General features: G+C 40.3%; 1 protein-coding gene across 1 annotated transcript in view; it reads right to left on the bottom strand.

The window, feature by feature from the left end:
• The window catches only part of CHST9 (carbohydrate sulfotransferase 9), a 194,544-nt gene that overhangs the window by 117,957 nt on the left and 55,543 nt on the right, over window positions 1–21,044 (bottom strand). Inside the window, exon 3 of the mRNA XM_034642789.1 lies at window positions 5,657–5,695. Within this exon, the coding sequence (XP_034498680.1) occupies window positions 5,657–5,695 (39 nt within the window). The remainder of the gene's footprint in view (window positions 1–5,656; window positions 5,696–21,044) is intronic.

Consider the following 21,044-nt stretch of genomic DNA (forward strand, 5'->3'; position numbering starts at 1 on the left):
GATTCCATTTCTGGCTCCACCAGTTAATATGGGAGGGGGAACTAAGGCAAGTGAACTGACTTCCCTAATCTCAGTTTTCTAATTTTTAAAATGTTGACCATATACAAGCCGTAAATGGTCGTTTTGAGAGTTGAAGATTCCGAGCCCAGAGCCAGAAATAGCAGGTCTTCGATAAATATCAATTCCCCGACTTGACGATTTCATGATTATGTCTCTGTCTGTCTCTGTCTTCCCGCCTTCCGCTTGACAGACAAACTTCTCTGGGAGGACAAGTCTGCATGTGCACTCCTTTGTTTCTAACTCCCTCATTCAGCCCATTGCTATCTACATTTCATTTACAGAACTCCTGAAAAATCATTTCTCGGTGATGACCAACACATTTTTCCTCCAATTCCAATGGACATTTTTCAGTGCTTATTTTATTTGATTCCTCTGTGGCCTCTGTCATGCTTGACCAATCCCTCCTTCTTTTGAAGCAAGATGTACTACTCTTCTCATTTCTTAGGTTGGAAACCGAGGAGTCATCTCCTTTACTTCCTGTATCCAATCAAACACGGGAATTCTATTTTTAAAACATATCTTCATGTCGTTTCTCTAGCTCCCTCTCTAATGCCAGTGTCTAGTAAAGGTCCCTCAGAACTTCGTCTTTTCATTCTTATGTAATTATAGTGGCATACCACCTGATTTCCCTGCCCCAATTGAATTCTCCTTCCAATCCATACTTCCTCTGGAAGGATTTCTATAAAACACAAATAGGTCGTGTAATTCCTTGCACTTCATTAGCTTCCAACATCCTCTGCATAAAGTCCCAACTCCATGGGATAGCATGATGGCCCCTGCTGATTCTGGCTCATGCCAAATTTTCTGGCCACAAGTCCTGCCTTTTGTCTGCTTATAACTGTGCTCTGGTCTTATTAAACCACTGACCATACCTCAATGGGCCAAGCTTTTTCTTGTCTTTGTCTCTCTAGACAGCCAGACCTTTCTCCTTTTCTACCTGGTAAGCTCCACTTTCTTTAAGGATCAACTGAAGTCCCCCCCTCCCCTTCCATGAAGCCTTCTTTGACAACCTCATGGCACCCAGTAATTCTCTAAAAGGCACTCTCCACACTGTATTATAATCATCTGTCCTTGCTTTTCTTCCCAGCTGAAAGTGAATGAAGTGAGGATATAAATGCTGTCTCTTATTCACCATCACATCTATAATATCAAGCACAAAGCCTGGACTGAAAAAATGTTCAGCAAACTGAATGTATCAGCTTACAAATGCTTAGTCAGATTCCTTCTTTGCCCACTTTGTGGCACCAAATGAGATGAGGTCAAGACAAGGGCCTTTTTTTTTAAATTGAGATATAATTAGCATACAACATTGTATTAGTTTCAGGTGTATACGACATAATGATTTGATATTTATAAACATTGCAAAATGATCACCATAAGTTTAGTTAACATTTGTCACCACACATAGTTACAATTTTTTTCCTTTTTTTCTTATGATGAGAACTTTTAAGATCTACCCTGTTAGCAACTTTCAAATACACAATACAGGATTATTGAGTGAGCAGAGATTTTTATAAGCTATAAGACAGTTAGGATGATATACATTTTCAAGACTTGATTCTAACTGGAATAACGATTCTCATTATTCTGAAATGATGGGCTTTTAAATAATGATAATTTACTTAAATGCATTTGTCCCAACATGATTTGCCTGCTAACTTCATAAGCTTAATGTTGGTCATCAATAATTAAAACAATAACAAATTAGGTCTTCTCATGCTTATTTTTGAAGGTTTTCTTGGTAGTGTATAGGAATCAAGGTAAAAACCACCGCAAAAATAGCAATAGTATAGAGAGAAAAATGCTATATAAGAATCCATTCGAAAATTTGCATTTAATAAATGAGTAACATATAAGAAAGTGAACGTGCTGTTACTATACAGATGGAAGAATTTATTAAGTATCTTTTTAACTACTTTTTATATGAATGACTGCATGTTAAATTTTTTTTTATATGAATGACTGCATGTTAAATATGTGTTAAAAGTTTTAAAATTGAGGTGCTATTGATGCTTTAGGACATTTCAAAGAAGGGAAAAGCACAGTCAAAACGTAAGAAAGGGACTGAGCTTGCAAAGCAGATGTCCCACCATTTGCTGAATTTTCGTTAATAAATCTCACTTTTTGAGTTGAGAAAAAAAATAACATTGTTCTTTACCTGTAACTTTTCACAAACAAGGCAAATGAACAAAACCTCTCCAACTTCAGGGATGATCTAATGTCATAAATGAAAACAATGCAACTTCATTTTAAAATACGCATTATCATCTCTATCTATAACTCCATTCTCTGGCCCACTGGGACCGTTCTTTACTTAAAACTTGACTAGAGTTGAAAGTGTTCTCCTTCTCTAAAAAATTTGGAACAATATATATTTAACAGATGGTGTCTCCATAGTCTACCTTAGTAAGCCTTCTAATTAATATATCGTTTTCTAAACAATGATTTATGAAGCACTTTTTCTGTGAGAATTCTTCTGTATTTTTTGCTGTATTGTGTTTTTAATATCAAGAGTTCCTTGATTAGAAAAGGGGTCTTTCTTCTGATAAGTTAAAATTCTTCAAATTAAATAGAGTTTTTATATAAAACCTGTGGAATACACCTGGTCACTTTTTCCTGTTTTTCTGGTCAGGAAATTGGGTCCCTGAAAAAAATCAAGGGCAAATAGATAATTGATGATATTGGGAACTTGCCTCCTGATATTTTGCCTCTATTATCATATCACCATATATTTTTAATATTCTTTGCCAACCCAAATAGCCAAATTCAGCTTTGATCTTACTGGCCATGTTACATGAATTTGAGACGGGTTTCCGAGCTCAGGATCGAGAGACATATGCTTTGAATTATTTTTCCCAAATGGCTAAGCTTACCAGGTTATGCATATTCTTTTGTGACTTATTCCTGGCTTATCAAGAAGAGCATCATATTTGAAATTACAGCCATGGTTGCAATCAGAGTCGAACAACTTTCTCCCCAAAAGAAGCTAAATCGACTCTGGGACAAGATTTATTCTATAGTCTTAGCCCCAATAGCTATATGCTCTCCTGAGCAACTCACTAAACTGACTTAGTTTAAGCTTTGGAACATGATTCACTCAGTTATATAATGAAATGCAAACCATTTAGGAGTGTGTGTGTTGATCCAGATACACACAGTAAAGCCATTTCAATAAAGTAATAACAGTAAGTGGAATCATAGACACAAAATTGGAAAGCACTTTAGGAATGATCAAACTCTTCATGAATCTCTTATCACCATTCCTTACAGGTGATGGCCCAACCTCTGTACACTTTTACTAACATAATCTCATTCTTTCCGGTCCTGAAGAGGTTTCCTTGTTAGGAAGTTATTTCTTACCCTGAATAAAAATTTACTCTGTAACTTTCATCTTAGTCCAAGATTCCATACAGAAAGCATTAACCAATCTTAACCAATCTTAACCAGAAAGGGAGGGTCCTGGAAGTCCCTGTTGTAACGGGCAATATTTTTCTCTATGATATTTTTTCTACGTTCTTTGGTTTCCAACATGATTTGTGCAACAAGATGGAGTAGATTGAAAGAGTCCCGAAACTAACACTGATCTCCCTGGCTGGGGGATGGACCTGCTATAAACAGGAGGGTGTGGGAGCATGGTCTAATTCAGCAGGCAGGACACAGAATCTGAGCAGAATGAACACCAAGTGATACAAAGAAGACCTGGCAGGACTTCAGAAGCTGGGATGCCCAAGACATTCTTGGTGTCTAAAGATGCATATATTCAGACAAGCTTCACAAACTGAAGGTAATGCTATTTATGACTACACTGGCAAAGGTTAGATCCCAACTCAGGAAACTCAGACTATCTTTACAAACACAGATTTTGTGAGGGCTGAATTTGTGTTCTTTGAAGTGATGAGTCTCGAAAATTTCCCCACTAATTTGAGCACTGTCCATTAGCTATCTCTGACTTCACTTTCCCATAGAAAGTTTCCTTCACATTCTCATAAAAATCAGACACACTTTCAAGCTGTGAATCAGTTGAGGGAGATCAGCTCCATTTTAATAAAAGGAGTTTCCTCATAACCCTGGTGACTAGTGTTCCCTGCAAAGATCTTGTTGCCTTAAAAAGATTTCCCAATTGTTGAAAAATATTTTATCAAGCTAGAAATTCAACAGTATCAAAATGAGTAGCACTTTGATTTGAAAAGAAAGGTTAGGATGATAAGACCTGGGAAAGAATCAGTCAGGGAACCAGAGTTCTTGTCCTGCCTTTGTCTCTAGCTCTTTGTGTCACCTTTGGTCACGCAGAATATTAGAGTCCATGAATACAGAGGGAACTTAAAGAGGCATCTGGTTTACCACTGTGGCCAATTTAGCTTTCTCTCAAACTATAAAGTTTCTTTAAGCCAGTACCTACAGGATCATAACAACAGCATTTTAGAAACAGTATAAATAATCTTCCCCCAAGGAGCAATTATGGAGGTAATCGCATCTGTGAGGAGAACAGACATTTTCTTGCCTTCACATTTTTTTTTTTTGTATTAATGATCAGGCTTTAGAAGAATGCAAATGACATTTAAGAGGGAAGTCGTACAGGTAGTACATTGCTCAGTTGTCTGAGATGAATACTAAGGTTGGGAGGGAGAAAAGGGATAGGGACATAGGTTGTTTACACATTTTTTGATTAATTCATATTTTTATCTTCTACTGACTCCACGCATTACAAACAAACAAACAAACAAACAAATTTTGTCTTGCTACCAGACAAAAAAAAAATGCAGTGAAAAGAAGATAGTGGTCAGGAACAATATGTCTTTTCGTTGGCAGCTCTCACATATCATAGAATAATGGGTTGGTGGATACTTGGGAAGGGTGGTAGGCACAGGGGTATATGCCAAATTAGAATTCTCTAGGATTACTGGCAATTTTAAGGCACTGGAAGCTGGAAGACTGCCCTTATGCAAAGATTTACTTGGTAAATGAAATTTCATCTTACCTCAGGACTTTCAGCTAAAAGCCAAGTAATAAAAATATGGAAATTTAAAAACTTATTTTTGTATCAGTTAGCAAATATTGGCCCCTACTATGCGCGATGGCTCTGTGTTAAAACATCATTCACTTCTGGGTATACACTAAAAGTTAGGAATAGAATAATTCTTAAAATCCCTCTGAAATGTTAAGTTTCTTTTTGGTTAAGTAGTCAACACTGTCCTGAAAAACATCACTCCACAAATGGTTTTAAGAAAGATAATTAAGATTCATAGATATTTGGGAAAATAAAATGGTTGTCAACTGCTACAACCTGAATTTTTTTTAACAACTTGAAATTTTTGAAGTCAGTATTTGTAAGACTTACCTTTTAATAGGTAACAATGGAAAAAATCACATTCTATCTTATCTTCTTTAGAACAGAATGACAGAATGAGGACATGATTGATGTGAAAGTGAAAAAACTAAATGTATTAATTTATTTTAATCAATTTAATAACAATCAATTGTAGGACCATAAACTATTACTTTTTAATGTGAGTTTTTGAATATTAAGCTGCAAATAGATTTTTTAAAAAGTGAAAGTAAAAAGGAAATAATTGGAACTAATTAGTCCAAATCTTACCTGAAGTTGCTTTTTGTTCTCTTTTCTTCTCCACTCTCCCTGAAATGAGAAGCGGCAGGTCAGTTGCAGAGTGTTCATGAGAACAAGACGTAACTAAGAGGAAACTCCAGTTTATGGCAATTTCCAAACGCAATCACTGTTTCAGCTGTGTCCACCATGCTTCTAGAGATGACTGGGAACAGTTGAAAGGGGTGAAAAATGCTCTCAAACCAATTTTTGCAAGTCAAAAATAAATGAGGATGCATTAAATATGCTATTGGGTTTTTAAAATCTTGTTAGTAAGAGTCATTTACTCAACAATAAACTTACAAAGTACAAATCCCCACGGAATGAACTGTGGGGATAAACACCCAAATAAAATAAGACCAAGGCCTCTTACAACCTACCTGGGAAGATAAAGGACAGAAAATACAATATGAAATGGGATGTGCCCCAAAAGGTACAAAATAGTTAAAGAATATGAGAGGATAAAGTGATTATTTTAAGAAATGAAGGGATGCCTATGATGTTATGGAGAAAATGATAATTGATTTGGACCTTGAAAGATACATGTGATCAGGGAAATCTGAAATAGGGGAAGTGTTGATTCTTGGCAAAAGAAATAGTATGGGCTATGTAGGACAAGGCCTTTTGAGCAAGAGCCATGTTTAAAGCTTGCTTTAGGAACTATAGTTTTGCATAGGAAGAGGGCTATTCTAGAGTTCAGGTAAGAGGTAATGGATGGAGTATGACAATGGGAGGAGGGAGGCAGGAAGGCAGAACTTATAAGGCCCAGGGATTTACAAAATGTAAAGTGCAAGGGAAATGGAAAGGTCAAGATGAGTGGTTTTATAGGTGACTTTGGACATGGTGGTATAATTTGGGGGAAATGGTAAAAACGTGATGGGTGCATGGGGATGACGAGTTCAGTTTTAGACTTAAATGAGTTTAAAGTGTTACAGGGACATGGAGCTTGGGACAGAGATCAGAATCGAAATTGCAATGTGGAAAAGGTCCATCTTAAGAAGACAACTGGGGCTGAGGCGGGGAATGGGAACATACAGGCAGGCAGCCCAGACGGCTGGGGTGAGGAGAGCAGCCAAGAGAACAAAACTGCTACTTCCACTTTGTGAGGTGGGACCATGAGAAGACAGAAGAAGCAGAGCTCCACAGACATCCACAGAGCCCAGAGCCGTGTGCCACAGACGATCTGAGGAAGTATGGTGGGTAGCCACAGCACCCGGATCTGCTGGGTTCACACGGTTATTGCTCTCTTGAGAGAGAGCAGGTTTAGCAGAGCAGGGCTGGGGAACACAAGCGACACTGTGCCAGCCTGAAGAGCAGTGAGCGGTGAGGAAGATGAGGTTGAGGAAGTGGTTTGCTCATGAAATTTGGCAGCCCGCAAATGAATGAGACGGGGCGACACCCTAAGCGGGAGCAAACCCCCACTTCTGCTAGGCTACGGGCCACTTCGGTGTGCTTACCGGCTTCGATTAGAAACTCTGCCCCGGGGCACTGGTGTGTGGAAACTCCACTGTGGAGGTGAGAGCCTTGGTTCTGTGATGGGTAAGCGCGGGCGCCCTTCCGGCCATCACGTTCGCATCAGCTTTCAACATTTCACGGATGGAGCTAGTTATGGAGAGTTTATGCAACACATGCAAGCTGCATGTAAACTTTATCCAAGTTTTCCTACCAGCTCTTCCTATCTTTTAAAATCCTAAAATATAAGGTGGAGAATGTACAACCTTTCTCTCACGCAGCCACCAAAAGCGTAGAATGCATCTAACTGGCATCTTGATTAATGGCACATTCTATTTATTTGGGTGATTTCCAGAGGTCTTGTTTGATAAGATTTATTTCAGTGATTTAAACAGATAAATGACATGAAAAGTCCATTTAAAGGCTTCATTCGTTACCAAGTGTGACGGTGACGGGGTACCCCCTCATGTAAGTTTTTTTATCAGACAAGCCACTGTTTACTATTTGATTACAAATTTTGGTGTACTAGACACCTCAAACATTTCTACAAATTTTTAAAAATGTTACTTAAAGTCCTGAATTATAAAATGTTTAAAGACAAACATCTCTTTGGGATGTCTTTAGTTTGAATGAATCATAAATCCTGCAAGTTGACGATGAAAGTACTGCAGGTCAATAATATGGTATGGTAGTGAGCCTCCAAGACGCTCCAAACGACCCTTGTCATTTCTCCTCCTGGTAATTGTGTCCTTGTGGGGTCCCCTCCCACACTGATTAAGACTGACTTGTGTAATTAACAGGATTTTGCAGAAATGAGGGAATGTGATTCCCAAGGTTGGGACTTAAGAACCACCGTGGCCTCCATCCTGCTGTCTTGGATCACTCTCTCCGAGGGAAGCCAGATAACATGTTATGGGGACACTCAAGGAGGCCTATGGCGAGGCCCATATGACAAGGAACCCAGGCCTCCTGCCAGCTATCAGCAACAACTTGCCAGGCACACGAGCCGTCTGTCTGCCAGCCTCAGTCAAATCTTCCAACAGCTGTGGCTCTGGCTGACACCTTGACTACAATTGCATGGGAGGCCCTGCCCCAGAACCGTCTGGTTAGCCGCGCCAGAGAAACTGTGTGAGCTGATAAATGTTTACTGTTGGCTTCAGCTGCTAAGTTTTGGGTAAATTGTTATACAGTAATAGATCATTTTATTATGGAAGTCTGGGTTAATTTATCACTCAATACACCAACAGGGATGATAGTGTGGCAAATCAATCAGTCTCCCTGACTTTCTCTCTGTAAAGTGGGGATCAGAATCTGCTTATCTGGAATGTGGTGAGGAGTAAATAATTCCATATGCAGAGCTAGCAAGAAATGGAAGAAACTCACACAAAATATTGGGGTTTGATGTTTCAGAAGGGAGGCTGGAAGGCGTTGCTGTAGTATATTTTCACTGAGACCTTAAACAGTCCTCCGCCGCTGTGTTGCAGGCAAGGAATCTGTAAATTGTAGAGTGCTATATAAATGTCACTTATTAGTTTTATTATTCTGTTAGTTCTGTTATAGGAATCAATTTAGATTTCTACTCTTAGTTACATATACACTAGACTGCAAGTTAGGAAAATAAAAACTAGATAAATAAGACAATATGATATGGATTAAGGGCCACAGAGTATACTGCTTAACTGGAGATGACCCTCTACATTTCTTGTTGAGTTCCTTCATCTTGCTCTGAATGAAGGTGATCTTGTCCCTCATTCTCTCAGTGTCCACCTTCATAGAAAGAGATGGTTCCAAGACCCATATTTCTAGCTCCAACAACTACTGAGATTTTAGGCCTCTTGGAAATCTCTATCTGTATTTTCTACTGCACTGCAACACATATCCTTAACTTCAATCATTATATTTCCCTGCAAAACTGCTCATCTTTTAGAGTTGCCCTTCAGTGTCTCAGGTCCCCAAGCACGAAGCCTCAGAGTCACTGGCTTCTCCCTTTCACTCAACGTCCAGGAGTAATACGACCTTCAGACCACTCCATTCTCTCTCCACGGGGCCCTTGGATCTACACTCTCCTTCCTCACAGCCCCAGCCCTAGATCACAAACGTGATATGAACTTTCTTCCTGGGGTTGTTTCCTACACGCTCCTACCTGACTTTGTTGATTTTAGGGATGGCTTTTCTGTCCTTGAGTCAGATTGCTACTAAGGATTAAGATCCACATGCCCGAATATGAAATTTATGACCCTGGAAGATTTGGCCACAATCGACCTTCTCTACCATCCCTCAAGCACCATACACAACACTGACCAGTTATACCAAGAATCCCACCGCCCATCCCAACTCCCTGCGCAAGCTGTTCCTGCTTCTTGGAATGTCCTGACATGTCAGTCCTGCCTATCAAAAATCTGTTCATCCTTCAGAGCTGAGTCAGATGCCAGCCCTTCTGTGAAGCTTTCTGCTTTGTGCCACCCCCAACTCTCTACTTGCTAGAGAACCACCCTTCTGCTATGCTCGTTTACTTCTTCATACCTCAGCCACAGCACTGACTCCACTGTTTGGCTCATGATTGGTTGCAAGCTTGTTTCCCCAACTGGACTGTGGCCTCTTTTAGGGAAAGAGGTGTGTGTACCCTAGGCCTCTCTGTCTCCGCATGCCTCACAGAGCCTTGAACACAAATGCTTGGGACTGAGTCAACATACCCAACTGTGAAATGTCCCAGCCCTCCTTAAAATGCTAGGGAACAGGAGGTAAATTTTAGTCCTGCTAACACGGAGTGCAAGTACAACCAAGACCAGAGCTTTTACCAGGTATTTACATTACAACGGACACCCTGGAAAACTATTACATTAGAAAAGTGGTGATAAAATAAGAGAGAGGCTTTCAGAATAATGAACATGCATTTTTCCCTCATTGTGCTTTATTTGATCACAGATTCTAGTTTCAAAACAAAACATTAATGTATGGTTTGCACCTTACTTCTCTTTAAACCTGGATGCAGCACTCCTCCTATGAGAGTAAAAATGGACGGTAATTTCATAAAAATGGAATTTGTAGGGTGAAACTTTTCTTCTGAGAAAATGTATTTAATTGAACATTAAAATTCCACCTATCATGACCACTTATTTATATAAATTGAGCATTGATATTTTTAAAAGCTATTTTAGACTTGAGGTTGTTGATATTGTTCCATGGAGGAACATTAAATATATATCAATTTATAGCACATTTCTCTACCTCAGTACGGAAGCAGTATCTTAATCACAATGATGGTTTCTGATCGTTTAAAACCACAGGCACATAAACGGCAATCCAGTGATGCCTCGCCAATATTGTGGAGGGGTGTTTGTCTGGCAACTCAGTATTTTATGTCACTTCTAATGGAAAGGAAATTTTGTACATATTTACATAAAAATATATATATATACACATATGGTGTGTACATGCACGTGTGTATGTATATGTCTGTATGTGCATATATATATATACACACACACGTACATATGCATGCCTTACACCCATGTATATATGATACATATAAACTGTATTTTCACACTCAGATATAGTCTTCCCTCTGAAATACACTCTTTCTTCTACCCGCTTCCATCTTTGTATAATAAAGTCTGTCATGGAATCTTATCAAGCTTCCCTCACTGCACTACCAATTTCTCAGTAGCCAATTCCGAGTTTGCGTTCCCTCGCAGGCATTTTATCTGCTCTGCGCTGAGAGGTATGATTAATCACATCCCGTTGCTAGGATACCTGCGAATGTTCATTTATGTCCGATGTTGCTTTGGCAAAATGCACTATGAAGAAGGCATAGAATCATGACAAGGAAAATTACTGTGCACATGCTACTTATTTAAAAAAAGTTAGCGGGGTGGGGGTGAAGGAGAGAAACGTAACCACCAGATAATATAATGCTAACTCCCATGAATTTTTTCGTACCACTTCTGTATTACCTGGATCCTAATGGAAAAACACTGTCAGTATTTTTGGATAATGAGAATCTGTAGTGCTCCTATGCTTTTGAGTTAACATGAAAAGTAGAAGGCGGTAGGGCTTTAATTCTGTTTATCTTATAGGGTCTAAGAGAGGAACGGGTTTTAAAATCTACTGACTTCAAATGCCTTAATTACAGACAAGGTTAAGGAGGTTACCATGCTAGTTGATTTGCAGAGCGAATCTAAAACCCAGGCCACCACTGCCATGTTTAACTATTTTAATGCAAGACTTAAGAACAAAGTAGTCCTCGGAACGTGCTTTTGGGTAGTAAGAAGAGAAATGCCTTTATCAATATCAAACTACTGCTGATTTGGGAACGAATATACCAAAGATTCCTGCTTACTGATTGTAATGAGAGAGAATATGAATACATGAAGTCCACCTAAATGCAAAGTTTCCTTAGTCAATCTCTTCCCATGGAAAACAGCATGATTTAGTGGAAGGGACAGGGACTTTGGAGTTAGATGGACCAACTTCCCATCTTAACCACAGGTACCAACTTCCCATCTTAACCATAGGTACCAACTTCCCATCTTAACCACAGGTACCTACGAGCTATGAGACTCTGGGATGAAGCATTGAGATCTTCTCAATACAGGCTTCTTTTCGTTCTTCACCCTCCTTCCCCCACCCCCACCCCAAACCCACCTCCTTTTCCTTTCTTCCCTACCTTCCTTCCCTGTCTCTCTTTCTATCTCTCTCTCTCATGGATGTGTGCGTGTGTTCACAAGACACGGACATACACAAGATCTCTCCCCCCATCTCTCTGTGATATTCCAACTGAAAACAGAAACAATTGGAATTTTACTTCGATTATCGTTTCTAAGTGATACTACCAGAGTGCTGGTATTATAATCATGCTAGTAATAGTAGCTAATGTTTATTAAGCAATGTTTATATGCTTGTCATTTTTATCATATGGATTAACTCATTTTCTTCTCACGGTATTATGAAGTTTTACAAATATGCCCATTTTTGGGTAAGGAAACAGTAAAAATGGCTTAAATAACTTTGACAAATCATTATCTACTAAGTGGCAAATAATGAGAAGACAAAAGATAGTTGGGTCAGAGGGTAGGAGGAGTAAAAATTGGGATATCCATAAATTATATACGATCAGTCCCTAGGTTTTGAGGGTTGCCTGAATAAATTATTCTGTTAAAAACAATTCAGCAGATTTTTTTCACTCACTGTTTATTATTTATCAAGTGATTTGTTTGAATGACTCAATGGCTTATTCTAACTGTTAAGTACCTATCCCAATGTTTCAGGAGTAGGATGCCAAAAAGACCTTCAGACTTTGTATTTTTTTAGTAGTTTAGCATTTATTTAGTAACTTACTATGAGTTGGGCACTCTAATGACACCTAAATATTATTTAATTAAATCTTTGCAATAACTCCTTGAAATAGATGATAATTACTTCCATTTGCCAGTGGAGAAAGTAGGCTTGGAATTTTTTTTTGTAATAGTCACAAGATTCCAGTGAGTGAATGGCAGGGTGGGAATACGAGCATGGAGATTTTGACCTTTTCTGAGCTTCCTGGTGGTGGTAATGAGGGTGGTTCCATAGAGTGGAGAAGAGCTCAGTTCTGTAGCTCTTGACACTTAAATCAACGGGCACATGATTTAATCTCTCTAAATTACACCGTATTCATCTGGAAACGAGGCTAGGAGTAGTTCCCACTTGACAGGGTCATTGTGAGGGTTACATAAAATGATACATTTAGGGGTGCGTGGGTGGCGCAGTCGTTAAGCGTCTGCCTTCGGCTCAGGGCGTGATCCCAGCGTTATGGGATCGAGCCCCACATCAGGCTCCTCCGCTATGAGCCTGCTTCTTCCTCTCCCACTCCCCCTGCTTGTGTTCCCTCTCTCGCTGGCTGTCTCTCTGTCAAATAAATTTAAAAAAATGATACATTTAATAATAACCCTCAATATTTTGAGTACATGATGCAGTCACACGTATAATGCCCTCACCTCAGTGCTCAGGACACAGCAACATAGAGTACTGCTAGGTACTTCTCTTCCTAAACATACCATGTCAGGTGGTCCCTAGTAACATATGATAATACTTCATATACTCAAGGTCAATGGCTACATTTACACACATAATATAAAGTTCAGGCTTTGAGAATTTCTTGATATGTTTATCATAACTTCTCTCTCTTGTTTTCCCTTAGAATTTTTAAGAAAGAAGTAGCTTTCCATTTTAGACAATTCCTTTCTTTCTCCTTCATGTACTCACTCTTTCCAAATACAACTTTGTTCGATGAAACACAATTTACATTGCAAACCTTCTCCAATTGAGTGAAACTGATATGATCTTAGAATCCAGGGTTTGTGGTTTGAATCCCTGCCTGCATTTTGTAGTGAGCAGTAGCTATGGAATTGTCCACAGTCCGATATGTTCTAAATGAAAGGGAGAGCTTTTCTAGAAATCATAAGAGCTCATTGCCAGTACTTACTCCTTGCAACAAATGGTAGGGCCTTGAATAAGTAACTTGACTCTTCCAAGATCCAATGGTCCTTTTAGCTATACAGTATAGTAGATACTATACTCCAACAGAAATCATAGAAACAGGGCTGTGAGGGGATTGTAAGTCCTCCAGAGCAGGAAACAGAGAAGCTTAACTGGGCCAATTTAAAGACCAATTGGTCTAAAGTGGTCTATAGAGGGCTGCAGAAGCTGCATCGTTTCTGTTTGGTCAATAGTATGAAAAGGCTGTGGTGTTGGTTATACCATCTATGCCTGGATTTATGCTGATGTTGAAATGCGCCTCAGCAGACGACAGTGATGAACTACTGTATGGTTGTGGATTCTCACCCCCTCCTGCAGGTTTAGATAAACTCCACTTGCTCTCCTGTCTGCTTCTATCTGGTCAGTTGATACGCTGCTAGGACGCTTTTGCAGAGAGAGCCATTATGAGCACACTGCACGCTGTGAGCTCCAGACAGCGTGTACTGAGCTGCAGAGACTGGCCCCTCAGAAACAGATCGCTACAGCTAGAGCTAGGCCTCCAAGGTTGACCATCTGCCTTGGCAGAGCTGACACTCCATCTGCACTCCCCAGCCCTGGGGTCTGCCATCCGTCCTAGCCAGTAGAAAGCCTAAGAGGAACCGGACGCTCAAAGATTTTTCCTGGGCTGACCCCTCTGCAAAGACATGGTAAAACCAGTATGAGAAACAGCAGTTTTATGTTGTCTTGGAAAGTCTCAAGCACAGAATTTCTTCCCACTTAGATCCACCTGACAAGCACATAATTAATGTGACAAGCAACCATTCCTTTCGGATTCCCCACATTGGTCTGGGTGAATTAAATCTTAGAGCAAACCTTTTGATATTCAGAACCTCATTCTGAGGGAGCCATTTTTGGCAGAGAAGTTTTTTGGAAGACCTTTAGATGTTTAAGTCAGATTGGGGGAAAAAAAAAAAACCCAGTGACTGCCAGGTCTTAAATCTCTTTGCAAAATGGGAATGCTAGTTTTAGTAACGTATGCTTTGCCTACTGATGAAAGCGGGGATGCACGTGTTTATATTCTCCATTGTGCAAGAGCATGTTTCTAGTAAGTTCAGTGTGAACAATTATTTTCAAATGACATAACATTCTAGATGTCCCTTGAATGTTCGTTATGCAAAAGAAACAGGAATGGATTATTCTGTAAAATAAAGAATCTTTTCATAATGTGTTTATTCAATCCCATGTTAGAAAAAAAATGACCATATGTTAAGAGGTGGAGTTGAATTCCCTTCCTGTGGAATCTGCCCAGGCCTTAGTAACTTGCATAACAAATTCAATATACTAGAAATTGCCAGTTTTTAGGCATTGAGACCACTGGGCCTTGAGAATCAGGTAGCTCCCGTTCCCTGCATCTGACTACTTGCTGGCCACGATGTTAGAAGTCAGACCGCCCTGAGACCACCATGCTGTGAGGAAGCTCAAGCTAGCCACACACGGAGGCTACAGGCAAAGAGAGCTGCCTAAACGGAACCACACCAGCAACTAGCTGTCCTTACCATCCCAACCCCGGCGCCAGATGTGTGTGAATGAACAAACCATCTGGAAGTGGATCCTTCGGCTCCAGCCACCTCAGCAGATGCCATGAGGATTAGGGACCAACTGTGTGGCTGAACCCTTTCCAAATTCCTAACCCATAAAACTGCAAGCAAAATAAATGTCTGCTTTATATCATTAAGTTTTGGCATGCATCCATATGCAGCAATAGAGAATACAAACAACTCCTTTTTCTGTTTTCATTGTGAGAATATTTACTGATATATATCTATCAATATATACCAATATATATTACTATCTTCCCCCCCAGGAATGCATAGCTCTCCTAGATTCTTTCTTTCTTAGGATGTTTTAATCAGCTATACCTATAAATATGTTCTATTACCCAGCACTTTAGCACGTACCCTTATTCCATGTCATGAAAAAGAATAAAATCTGTTATTATCAGGAGTGTGGCAACAGCATGACCTATGTAGATGAGCACATAGTTTGGATTTCTTAGAGTGTTACAATAGCAACGCGTGTCCAGGTTACCAGTCAAAAGGAAAGGAAGCAGAGTCTTGCCGGAGAACGAGCATCTTAGAACTTGCAAAGCATCAACGGGGGTATCCATTCAAAACAACAACATGTAAATCTTCACCCAGGCTTCAAAAACCTCCCCGCTTATGGTTAGGATGATACGGATGCCCTCTGAACTGAAACACTGAAAAGATTCAATAGCAATTTCTGCTGAATAATTAAAAATTACATTCTTTTCCCCAGGTAGATTTACTTTTAAAAGATAAATTAGTAGAATCTATATTGAATTAAGAGCATTAATACTATTTAGGGTTAATTTTCTGTATGAAAGCAACAAGGGGAAACATTTCATTACAGAAGGTAATGATATGAATCCAATCAGAATCTATGCTTGTGAAGTCAGAGTTTGTTCACTTTAAATGGCAATTTATTTGGCTAACGGACACACAGTCCTGCCCGGCTTTTCATCTGGAGGAAATAACCACATTTCATTGCTCTCTCTCCCATGCTCTTAATCATCGCCTCATTAGCTCATGGAGAAAGCTGATGGAGGCCAGAGGTGAGCTGGATTTTATTCTTTGAGATGTCAGCATGGTTTTCATTTCCACTAGCCCTAAGTTTTTCCTTTTTTTTTTTTTAATCTTTAAAAAAAACTCATCAAACTCATTTTTTCCTTCACATTGACTAGCATCAAAGGTTTGGGCCTTAGACATTGGGGGAAGCTCTTACTTCACAGGTTAAAGGAAGAAAATAAGGAAAGTGTGCTTAAATCAGTGGGTATTGATTTACTGCTTTCAGGCATTGCAATGTTCTTTGTAATCTTGTAAAACTATCCTCTGAAAACCTGGCCGACTCCCCGAGTTTACTAGAAAAGTTGCTAATTATCTAGTACATTTTATGTGTAGGAGAAGAGGCTCTGCGGCATTCGGATACTTAGGAGAAAGCACCAAGCAAATGCTGTTGAGGGCCTATTACCCGACAGGTGGAAAAGGAGGCATTTTACATCTGCAGTGTGACTGACTGCAAAGAGTCAACGAGAAATTCACAGTCGAGGGCACGGCTGCAGAGTCTGCAGACTGGCTCAATGCATGAGGCCTCCAGTGGCGGCTGGAAGGCGGCCTTTATCTCACAACAGAGACAGAGTGGGAGATAGGAGGGAAAAGAAATAAAGATCGGAACACCTAAGGCAATAAGCTATTTTCTGGCAAACTCTTACTGGTGTTCAGTGTGTGAGATGCTGATTTCAGAAAAAGCAAACCACGCATTGACCCAGTGCAGGGAGGGGCTCCTTGTGAGGCAGCCGGCCTGCCCAGAGAGACAGGAAGAGGAGGCCCTGAGCGGGTGGGTGTACGTGAGCACAGGAAGGGAGGGGGAACACTGAGAAGACTCTCCCAACTGTCATCCCCCACTGGAAGCCTAGATCTGCACAAGCCTGAGTCTGGTGTTCCCAGGGAGAGGGAGTAACTTTCCAGCTTTATTGGCCGAGGTAGACATAGCTGAGTGCCTACCCCATAGTCATTTCTCCCTCATTCCATGCTGGTACCCAATGCTCCTCTCACAAGACACCAATGAAATACGACTGATGTAAACCAGTCACTGTGGTCCCATTTCCCTTGCTTTAGGTGGTTGTTGTTGCTGTTGTTGTTGTTAAAATTTTATTTATTTGACAGAGAGAGACACAGCGAGAGAGGGAACACAAGCAGGGGGAGTGGGAGAGGGAGAAGCAGGCTTCCCGCTGAGCAGGGAGCCCGATGCGGGGCTTGATCCCAGGACCCCAGACCCTGGGATCATGACCTGAGCTGAAGGCAGACACTTAACGACTGAGCCACCCAAGCATCCCGTAGGTGGTTGTTTGGCATTTCTGGCCAATGACATGAATTCTGGGGGAGAATTTCATCGAAAGGTTTTCCTTGCCAATAAAAAGAGACAGATGGGAGAAAACATCTCCTTTTCTTTCAGTGGATGTAGTCACATCTGGGTGTGATGCCTGGAACATGAGGATGAAGCCAAGATATGGCACAGATGACCGAAGGGCACATACCCCAGGAGAATGTCACTGACACTCTGAGCTACCATTGACCCACAGCACCTCAGGATTTCTTGTTATGGGTTATTTAACACTCCCCCCCCGCCCTTTTTAAAAGCTAGACCTTTTAGTTACTTGCCACTGAAAGCATCCTATATTCCACACTGTCCAACCGCAAAATAGTATTATTCTATGCCAAATAAACTGAGAATACTAAATAATTATTTAGCTAAATGTGCTTTGCTAAATAAACTAAAAATAAAACCTGAAAGAAAGAGCATTACCTTTAAGATGGTCCCAGGAACTGTGGGGTCGAGACTATTCCCCAGCCAGGGGCTGCATTCAGAAGGGCCACTCGTGCCATCTTCCAGATACGTCACCTCCATCTAGGGTGAGGAGGGCCAGAGTGTTTGCACTTTCTTACCTAGACCATGCACTGAGTACTCGGGATACCAGAATTCTCTGGCTAATCAGCCCTGAGGCCGTGCCTGTGCGGGGTCTGTATGGGCCTTCTTCCCAGATCAGATCTCTAGAGGCAGGTGCACCAGACCAGACTGCACTCTTGGTGCGAGGCATTACAGGGTGTTCAAAGGACGCCTGAGGCTTGGATGTGTGGGCAGACTGGTCCCAGTGCATGAACACGAGGCTCCTCACAGTGCAGGAGGGGATGTGATGGAGGTAGAAAGAGAAGGTGGCCTCTACTCATTCTCTTGTCCCAGTCCTAGTGATTATGGGGGCAAGTCCACCATGACACACACACCAAAGGTTGCCCAGAAACGATGGGCATGCGTATACTGCTTCACAGGACTCTCACACTAGTTCAAGGAAAAGAAGGGGGAGGTGTTTTATCCATAGTTTATAAATGAGGTACCAACAGAGGCTCAGAGAGGTGAACTTGTCCAAGATTACTCAGTGTTAGATTCTGGATTTGAACCCAGAACTTTCAAATATCTTATTGTTTACCACATATACTCCCTCAGATTTTCTGTGATGGTGGCTTCTTTTCTGTATGAAATTGAGAGACACAGATTGATTTTAGTTCTCCTTTTTATTTGTGCAGTCTCCGGTTTCCTACCTCAAAAACACTTAGCAATGCTTACCCTGAAAAGGTGAAATACAAATAAAGAAAGTTCAATCAACTTTCTTTATAAGTGAATCATTGTTAAACTTATTTGTATAATAAAAAATGGAAGAACTCATAATAAAATACCATACTGGCATAAAGTAAATAAAATGGGTCAGCGTTAGCCTTTCTTCCTCTCATGGTATTACAGGATATATATGATCCACTGTCATTTGTAAAAAATGTTCTCTGAAGTCTTTTGGAAATGGGTCAATTCTATTCTTTTTCCTTTGTTGTGCAAAATACAAGTTTTTTTTTTACATAAAATTATCTGAACTGGCTGTGTAGATAGCCCCAATCTGTCACTTTGATTTTAAATTCCCCAATTCACTGTTTGCTACAGATTAAAAAAAAAAGTTGTGAGGTGATTTGCATATATATATTTATATATATTTATTTATATTTGCATAAATTTGCACATATATATGTTTATATATGTTTATATATATTTGTATATTATATATATATATATTTTTTTAATTTCAGTTTTGTCCTCCAGTTGAACCAACTGTATTTAAATCTGAGTGAGGGCAGTGGAGGGGAAGCCAGGAGGGTTATAGACCTTCACAGCGTTGCTTTCCATTTTTTCTGGGGGTAGCTCTGGAAGGAGGCGATGTCAATCTCACATGTGTATGACCCATTTATATACCCAGGAACACCTAAGAGATTTCTCCCATAACCCTGAAAATCTAAGGGATACTCTTTGCTTGCTATGTAATATATATATATATGTACATTTTTAAGTGTTGTGACATTGCCAAATATTTTGGAAAAAAAATCAAGACTGAGTGTTAACAGCCAGGTTGATCTTAGTTCTTAAGAAGCTGGTAGGAAATCCTGGAAAAGTGATAACAGATATATACAGAAGAGAGTCATTTCAAAGGGTGAAGAATAATGCTACAAAATCCAGATCACACAGCTGGAGTAGCTCAGACTTACGGTGAAAATAAAACGTAGGTTATTAGCTTTGTCATCCTTTTCACCAGGTCAGCACAAGGGAGCTCCCGGTTGCTGTCTCTGGCTTCCAACAGTATCCACCACTCCAGACACCTCCATGGTGAACACAGGCACATACCACTCTGTTGCGTACTATTCAGAGCAGGGACTTTTTTTTTTTTTTTTTTTTTGTAATGGAAAATACTATTTGGGCTTTAAACAGAACAGCAAGGTTATCTTCAACTCAAGATAGTTCAAACTCTAGATTTTGTTCTTGGCGCCCAAATGATGCCCCCACGGGGTGAAATGTGGTTGGTGCATATTTATATTTTTTGTCATTTTGGAAATATTTGACAGAATTGCATGTGACACTGTAAACATTTGAAAGAAGTGTGGACTGCAGAGGACTCTTCTGCTAAGCTGATCATGCCTCTGGTGGTGATGGGCACCTCGTTCTCTGGCTAGCCCCCAGAGACTTTAACTTAATCCTATATTCAATAGGACACTGCTCGGGGTGAGGTTGGCACTCACTGGTACATGCTTCACCCCACAATGCACACACAGTTTGAAATAGATTGCCAGTCGCTTGGGGCAGGAGAGGAAGAGGCCAGACCTGCTGGGCTATTTGTCATCTCAAACATTTCAAGCCTTGCATACCACCTCCCTAGCAGGGCACATGGGAATACGTATCCCCTGGCAAGATGTTTAGTTTTGGTCCATACAAATAAGGGCTCTAAAATATAAACTTGGAGGGAGAGAAAGACGAGTCACTAGCTGCAACTTTTCTTCCTGTGTTTTAAGTGACAGGAGACTCTTCAATGAACATCTTAATATTTCATCTTGAAGGCTGAGTGATTCCATGTAATGGAATCAAAATACATACATATTAAGGAAGTTTGCATATTAAGAACACTTCACAGCCAGCTATATACAGTCTGACTTAGGTCTGTTTTCAAAGGAAAGCAAGGGTGTTTGGGTGGGTGTTCTTTTTTTTTTTTTTTTTATTCTAAAACACCAAGAATTTTACGTTATGTTTGTCATTCTGCTATCTTTCATAACCACTATGTGAAAATACATGTGTATTAAAAGTAGAAATGTAACGAGAAAGAAAATTTGCTATTAAAAACAAAAAAATGGAGAGGGTTAAGATGGCGGAGGAGTAGGGGACCCCTTTTTCAGCCGGTCCCCTGAGTTGAGCTGGATAGGTACCAGACCAGCAGGAATATCCACGGAATCAGCCTGAGACGCAGGAAGATACATCTGGATCTCTACAAATGAACATCTCCAGCGCTGAGTATCGAGGTACGAAGCGGGGAGCC

The sequence above is a fragment of the Ailuropoda melanoleuca genome, chromosome 14, assembly GCF_002007445.2.
Source record: "Ailuropoda melanoleuca isolate Jingjing chromosome 14, ASM200744v2, whole genome shotgun sequence".
NCBI classification, from domain to species: Eukaryota; Metazoa; Chordata; class Mammalia; order Carnivora; family Ursidae; genus Ailuropoda; species Ailuropoda melanoleuca.